Source organism: Cebus imitator, unplaced genomic scaffold (assembly GCF_001604975.1).
Source record: "Cebus imitator isolate Cc_AM_T3 unplaced genomic scaffold, Cebus_imitator-1.0 Scaffold216, whole genome shotgun sequence".
In the NCBI taxonomy this organism is placed as follows: Eukaryota; Metazoa; Chordata; class Mammalia; order Primates; family Cebidae; genus Cebus; species Cebus imitator.
Genome location: NW_016107531.1, coordinates 3,543,031 through 3,550,802, shown reverse-complemented (window position 1 = coordinate 3,550,802; position 7,772 = coordinate 3,543,031). Strand labels below are relative to the sequence as shown.

At 43.2% G+C, this 7,772-nt stretch overlaps 1 protein-coding gene across 2 annotated transcripts in view; it reads left to right on the top strand.

The window, feature by feature from the left end:
* Positions 1 to 7,772, top strand: part of RABEPK (Rab9 effector protein with kelch motifs) — a 27,995-nt gene that overhangs the window by 12,203 nt on the left and 8,020 nt on the right. For both annotated transcript variants that reach the window (XM_017549159.2, XM_017549160.2), the window contains one exon: positions 1,365 to 1,517. In XM_017549159.2, coding sequence (XP_017404648.1) covers positions 1,365 to 1,517 — 153 coding nt within the window. The remainder of the gene's footprint in view (positions 1 to 1,364; positions 1,518 to 7,772) is intronic.

Genomic DNA, 7,772 nt, shown 5'->3' with positions numbered 1-7,772 from the left:
TTTTCACCATGTTGGCCAGGCTGGCCTTGAATTCCTGACCTCAAGTGATCCACCTGCCTCAGCTTCCCAAAGTGCTGGGATTACATGCATGAGCCACCATGCCCAGCCTAATCTTAAATTGTTTACCAACCAAATATGCAGAAGTCTACATATAACAATTTAAATGGTTTGGCTTCTTTTGTTAATTTTGGAAAATCTAGTATCAGTAGGCCTGCATGTCTATATGGCAACGATTATTTGGAACTGACCTGCCACCTATCAAGAGAGCACTTATTCTTTAGTTTGCCACAGTTTGTGTTACTCCTGTCTAGGCATTTGAATTTCTATGCCCTGCACTAAAAAAGTGGAAGGTAGACTGGACAAGATGTAATCCCAGCACCTTGGGAGGCTGAGGCAGGTAGATCACTTGAGTTCAGGAGTTCGAGGCCAGCCTGCCCAACATGGTGAAACCCCCATCTCTACTAAAAATACAAAAGTTAGCCAGGCCTGGTAGCACACAACTGTAATCTCAGCTATTTGGGAGTCTGAGGCAGGAGAATCACTTTAACCTGGGAGGCGGAAGTTGCAGGGAGCCAAGATGGCACCACTGCACTCCAGCCTGGGCAACTCCATCTCGAAAAAGAAAAAAATCAAAGGTAAATTAAATCAATTTCAGCCCTCAAGTACATTAAATTGTTCACTTACATCTTTATTGCCACCTATTAATAGCTTTATGTCCCTAGCTACACCATCTCAACCATCTGGACCTCAGTGTCCTATAAAGTAGGGATAATAACTTGTTTCAGATCTAACAAGATAATGCCTACGAATGTCCTATGTAATTGGTTAACCAATTAAAATAAGTATTAATAATGAAGGCTGAGTATATTCTGTGAACTAGTTTTAGCCAGCCAGCCATCATTTATTTGCAAGTAACAGAATTCCACTTAAACCAGAGACAAAAGGAGGCATTTATTTATTCAAATACAGATGTGTTTCAAATAATTCAAGGTCAGGAAGTACAGCTCAGGATCATGAGAAAGTGGAAGCAGTTGATTTGATTGGCCCATTCTGGTTTCAGTGGCTACCTTCAACCCAATCAGCTAAAGCTACAAAGTCAAAGTGTAGTACGTACATGTGACCTAGGATCTACCCTTGTGGTTGAGAAAGCGGTGACAGTCTCCATAGAAGAGGGTCTATAGACTAGGTAGACAGTCCCCTAACTATCTACGATAGAACTTTCTGGAGGTTGACAACATGCCCTTTAAGCGATTCAGTGGTTTTCATTTATACTTATGGCCCTCTTCTCATGACCCTCCCCAAGTATGCCAACCAGTGTGACCATTGGCAGCCCCAATGTAGGATCTGGGTGAAATGTTTTCCAGGAAAACACCAGTGGGACTTAGTTACCTGCAAGGGCCTCTTGCCCCGGTATGAACATGCTAGCTTCATTCCTTCCTGCACACCTGACAGTATCTGGGTATTTGGAGGTGCCAACCAATCAGGAAATCGAAATTGTCTACAAGTCCTGAATCCTGGTAAGTAGCCAAAAGTTATTTTATTTACATACATGCAAATAAACAATAATGCATATATATATATAAATCCAATTATAATTCCAGTACATTTGGATTATACTGATTGCCATTTAACTTTGCTGACATTATAAAAAATAGGAATTTTAACTTGTAGCATAATCTGAAAACAACAGAATAAAAAATTTGGGGGGGCCGGGTGTGGTGGCTCATGCCTGTAATCCAAGCACTTTGGAGGCTAAGGCAGGCGGATCACCTGAGGTCGGGAGTCCAAGACCAGCCTGACCAACATGGTGAAACCCAGTCTTTTTTTTTTTTTTTTTGGGACGGAGTTTCGCTCTTGTTACCCAGGCTGGAGTGCAATGGCGTGATCTCGGCTCACCGCAACCTCCGCCTCCCGGGTTCAGGCAATTCTCCTGCCTCAGCTTCCTGAGTAGCTGGGATTACAGGCACGCGCCACCATGCCCAGCTAATTTTTTGTATTTTTAGTAGAGACGGGGTTTCACCATGTTGACCAGGATGGTCTCAATTTCTTGACCTCATGATCCACCCGCCTCGGCCTCCCAAAGTGCTGGGATTACAGGCTTGAGCCACTGCGCCAGGCCTGAAACCCAGTCTTAAAAAAAAAAAAAAATTTTTTTTGGTAACACAACTTTCAACTTGTTAAATGTCAAAGCTGGCAGGGACTTCAGAGAACAGCTATGCCAAGTAGGCTACTCAGGTTTATCAAGGGGAAAGTGACTTTCCTAAAGTCACAAGTGGCTGGGCGTGGTGGCTGATACCTGTAATCCCAGCATTTTGGGAGGCTGAGGCAGTGGGATCACTTGAGGTCAGGAGTTCCAGATCTGCCTGGCCAATATGGTGAAACTCCACCTCTACTAAAAATACAAAAATTAGCTGGGTGTGGTGGCAGGTGCCTGTAATCCCAGCTACTCGGGAGGCTGAGGCAGGAGAACCACTTGAATCCAGGAGGCGGAGGTTGCAGTGAGCCAAGATCGTACCACTGCACTCCAGTCTGGCTGACAAAGTGAGACTTAAAAAAAAAAAGAAAGAAAGTCACAGGGGAGTCAGTGACTGAGCCAGGTTTAGAACCCAAGTCACATAAATCAGTGGTTCTCCAATAAGGGTGATTGTGCCCCCTGAGGGACATTTGGCCATATCTGGAAACATTTTGGGTTATCACAGCTGGGGTAGTGTAGGCTACTGGCTTCTGGGAGTAGAGGCCAGATGTGCTGCATATCTATCCTGTTATGCCCAGGACAGCCACTGCAGGAAAGAACTACCCGGTCTAAAATGTCAGTAGTGCCAAAGTTAAGAAACACTGACCTGGATCCTCCTAGTATGTTTCCTTTAGCTAAAAGTACAAAGTTCCTGACTTGTCTCACCGGCAAGATTTTTGTTTGTTAGTTTCGTTTTTGTTTCTCATATCTTCATGTTTCCATCACTGGCAGTTTTATCATAGGGGAAGCAGTTTAGGAACATCACGACGGAGAAGAGGTTACTAAACCACCTGAGGGAGGTGCACTTGTCTTTTTGCTTTTTGTTTGTTTGTTTCTATTTTTCTCTTTACAAATGTTATTTATGTTCATTGTAAAATGAAAAGCACAAGTGAGTGGACAAAAGTCATCCACAGTCCTATTATACTAAGGTTATTGACAACTTTCTGTCTTCTTCCTGCCTTTTCTCTGTTTTTACAAGCCTAAGATCATAATATATTTACACATTAGTAACACTTTTTCCTTTTAATTTCATAATCCCAGCAGAAATAGTTTTTTAGGGGGCTTTAGAAAAAATAATTGATTTGTTATTAATAACTATGCTTTGTTAATATCATTTGTTTGTTTTGTTTTGGGTTTTTTTTGTTGTTGCTAACTTTTTTTTTTTTGAGGCAGGGTCTCAGTCTGTTGCCCAGGCTGGAATGCAGCGGTGTCATCACAGCTCACTGCAGCTTGACCACCCAGGCTCAGGTGATCCTCCTACCTCAGTCTCCCAAGAGCTGGGACTACAGGCGGTTGCCACCATGCCTAGCTAATTTTTTTTTATTTTTTGTAATAAAAAAAAATAGGGTCGGTGGCTCACGCCTGTAATCCCAGCACTTTGGGAGGCCGAGGCGGGTGGATCACGAGGTCAAGAGATCGAGACCATCCTGGTCAACATGGTGAAACCCCGCCTCTACTAACAATACAAAAAATCAGCTGGGCATGGTGGCGCATGCCTGTAATCCCAGCTGCTCAGGAGGCTGAGGCAGGAGAATTGCCTGAACCCAGGAGGCGGAGGTTGCAGTGAGCCGAGATCGCGCCATTGCACTCCAGCCTGGGTAACAAAAGCGAAACTCCGTCTCAAAAAAAAATAAAAATAAAAATAAAAATAAAAATAAAAAAATAAAAAAAATAGGGTTTTTCCATGTTGCCCAAGCTAATCTCAAACTCCTGGGCTCAAGCAATTTGCCCCCCTTGGCTTCCCAAAGTGTTGGAATGACAGACATGAGCCACTGTGCCTGGCTAACATTATTTTTAATGGCTATGTAATACTCCATTAAATATAATACTCCATAATACCATAATTCCTCCATTTATGAACATTTAGTTTTTTTCAGGTTTTTACCACTATAATTAACAAAGCAGTGAACATCTTCATTCAGAAGTGATTGGCTGTATTTCAAATTATTTTCTTAGGGTTCCTGCCAAGAAATAAAAAGACTAGGTAAAATACTGTTAACCTTTTCAAGGTTTTGATACATACTACCAAATTGCTCTTCAGAAAGATTTTTCCAGTTTATTCTCTCTCCACCTGTGTTTAACAGTGCTCCTCTCATTACTGACCAGCACTGAATTTATCAGTTTTTTTTATTTATTTATTTTTGAGACGGAGTTTCGCTCTTGTTACCCAGGCTGGAGTGCAATGGCGTGATCTCGGCTCACCGCAACCTCTGCCTCCCAGGTTCAGGCAATTCTCCTGCCTCAGCTTCCCGAGTAGCTGGGATTACAGGCACGCGCCACCATGCCCAGTTAATTTTTTGTATTCTTAGTAGAGACGGGGTTTCACCATGTTGACCAGGATGGTCTCGATCTCTTGACCTCGTGATCCACCCGCCTCGGCCTCCCAAAGTTCTGGGATTACAGGCTTGAGCCACCGCACCCGGCCCTGAATTTATCAGTTTTAAACACTGCTAATTTGATAGGCAAAAAAACTTGTACGTAGTTATTTAAATATGCACTTTGGGCCAGCATGGTGGCTCACATCTATAATCCCAGCACTTTGGGAGGCTGAGGCGGGTGGATCACTTGAGGTCGGGAGTTCGAGAGCAGCCTGGCCAACATGGTGACACCCTGTCACTACTAAAAATACAAAAATTAGCCAGGCATGGTGGCACATGTCTGTAGTCTCAGCTACTAGGGAGGGCAAGGCAGGAAGATCATTTCAATCCAGGAGGCAGAGGTTGCAGTGAACCGAGATCGTGCCACGGCCTGAGCAACTGGTGAGATTCCCTCTCAAAAAAAGTATTTTTTGACCTGGACATTTTTTATATGTCAGCCAACTCCGGCTCAGTTCCCTCTATCAACAATATATTTGGGGTGTTGCCCACCAAATACATTTGTTGAGTATTGCCCAATAAAAAAATTAAAAATAATAAAAATAGGCCGGGCACTGTGGCTCACGCCTGTAATCCTAGCACTTTGGGAGGCCGAGGTGGTTGGATCACCTGAGGTCAGGAGTTCAAGACCAGCCTGGCCATCACGGTGAAACCCCATCTTTAAAAATAATAATAATAATAAACAACAAATTTGTACAATAGTTGGTCAGAGTTCAGGAGCTAGGACCAAGTTTTCTTATGTGTCAAGTAGTTAAATTCCTTCAGCACATTTGGACAGTATGTTACTTTTTTTTTTTTTTTGAGATGATGGAGTTTTGCTCTTGTTGCCCAGGCTGGAGTGTAATGGCGCCATCTTGGCTCACCGCAACCTCCACCTCCTGGGTTCGGGGGATTCTCTTGCCTCAGCCTCCTGCATAGCTGGGATTACAGGCATGTGCCACCACACCCAGTTTATTTTGTATTTTTAGCAGTGATGGGGTTTCTCCATGTTGGTCGGGCTGGTCTCCAACTCCCATCCTCAGGTGATTCACCCACCTCGGACTCCCAAAGTGCTGGGATTACAGGCATGAGCCACCTTGCCCAGCTTCTTTTCATTTGATTTATTTGTTTGAGTATTTGTTTCCTGTCTTCCCTCCTCCTCCCTGCCCTCCCTCTATGGAACATAAGTGCTTTGAAGGGAAGGGTTTGTTTATTGTTGAATACTCAGGGTACAGAACACTGTCAGAAATAGACACTTGGCAGACTGTTTGGCTAATTGTGAAGCCAATTTGCTTGAAGAGCAGCAGTATAATATGATGGTTAAGGGCACGGATGAGGTTCTGTGCTTTGCTATGCACTAACCATGACTTTGGGCAAGTGATTTAACCTCTCTCTGCCTCTGTTTTCTGTCACATTGGATAATAATAGTTTCTATCTTGTTAATTTGTCAAGGATTTAAATTAACTCAGTATCTGGCACATAATTCATGCTCAATCACTGTTGTGGTGGTTGGTGTAGTTAAGGTTTGGCAAAGGGAAATCAATTCTGGAACCCTGGCCTTTTGATTTTTAACAACGAAATCCACTGAAATGAAATACAGTGAGAATTTGGAAAGCTTCTGTCAAAGAGGGTGATTTTCTTTCTTTCTTTCCTTCTTTCTTTTCTTTCTTTCTTTCTTTCTTTCTTTCTCTTTCTTTCTTTCTTTCTCTTTCTTTCTTTCTTTCTCTTTCTTTCGTTCTTTCCTCTTTCTCTCTCTCTCTCTCTTTCTTTCTTTCCTTCCTTTCTTTCTTTCGACAGTCTCTCTCTATTGCCCAGGCTGGAGTGCAGTGGCACAATCTCAGCTCACTGCAACCTCCGCCTCCCAGGTTCAAGTGATTCTCCAGCCTCAGCCTCCGGAGTAGCTGGGATTATAGGCGTGTGCCGCCATGCCCAGTTAATTTTTGTATTAAAGAGGGTGATTTTCTATCATATCCTTTTTCTCTCCTAGAAAATATAATTTGACATCATGCCCAAGAAATGTAAAATATATGCTTAGTTGCACTTGTTACCAAAGCAAGTCCCTCAAATGCTCAGGACTCCTTTGTGATTCTTTGTGCTGGTATTTGACTTGGCAGCAATACGGCTCCATGGTCTTCTGGCCCTGGAGGTCACATGTATGCCTTTCTAGCTCCCTCTAAGATCCAAAAGGTCTCAAGATCTGTAGCTATAGAGACAGTTACATTTTGCTTTGGATATAGGCTGAGACTTATTCAGTCTCCAGGTCCACATTTGAGTCCCACACATATTACAGATGCTTCCTGTGGCATTTTATGTACTGGATGCAGTTCTTTTACAAAAGACAGAATTTCTTGGTGTGTTATGGTAGAGCAAGTAAGGGACTCTGATAGAACTGAGTTTAAACTCCTGCTCTGCTACTCACACATGCTATAACCTGCAAGAAAGGATTTAAATGTGCGGAGCTTCAGCTTCCTTATCTGAAAGTAGATACCCAGGCTTGAGTGAAGACACTAGGGATGGTGGTGCCCAGGGCAATGGTGCTGTCCATTGAGGGTCCTCAATCAGTGCACCTGCTTCTATAAAAATCCAGGCTTTGTTCTGAAAAGAAATAAGCTTCTATACATCTATCTAGGTGGTGAAATTTTATTCCAAGTCAGTGGAGTGGAAATTACATAGATCTTGGTGTTACTGAAACAGTTTAAATTCCAACTCAGCCATTTCTTAAGCATGTCTCTCTCTCTCTCTCTCGCTCTCTCGCTCTCTCGCTCTCTCTCTCGTCTTACTCTGTCACCCAGGCTGCAGTTGCAGTGGTGTGATCATGGCTCACTGCGGCCTCAACCACTGCAGCCTCAGGTGATCCTCCCACCTCAGCCTCTCAGGTAGCTGAGAATTTAGGCATGTACCGCCATCCCTGGCTAATTTTTTTGTAGAGGCAGGGTTTTTCCATGTTGCCCAGGCTGGTCTCAAACTCCTAGGCTCAAGTAGTCCACTCACTCCAGCCTCCAAAAGTGTTGGAATTATAGGCATGAGCCACCAAGACTAGCTGGCTATGTCACTTTAAAAAAGTGACTTAATCCATCCCTGCTTCAGTTCTCTTATCTGTAAAATTAGAAAATTAATATTTATTTAGCATTTACTGTTTATGAGGGACTATTATTACTGCTACTGAAATGTAATAGTATCGTCTA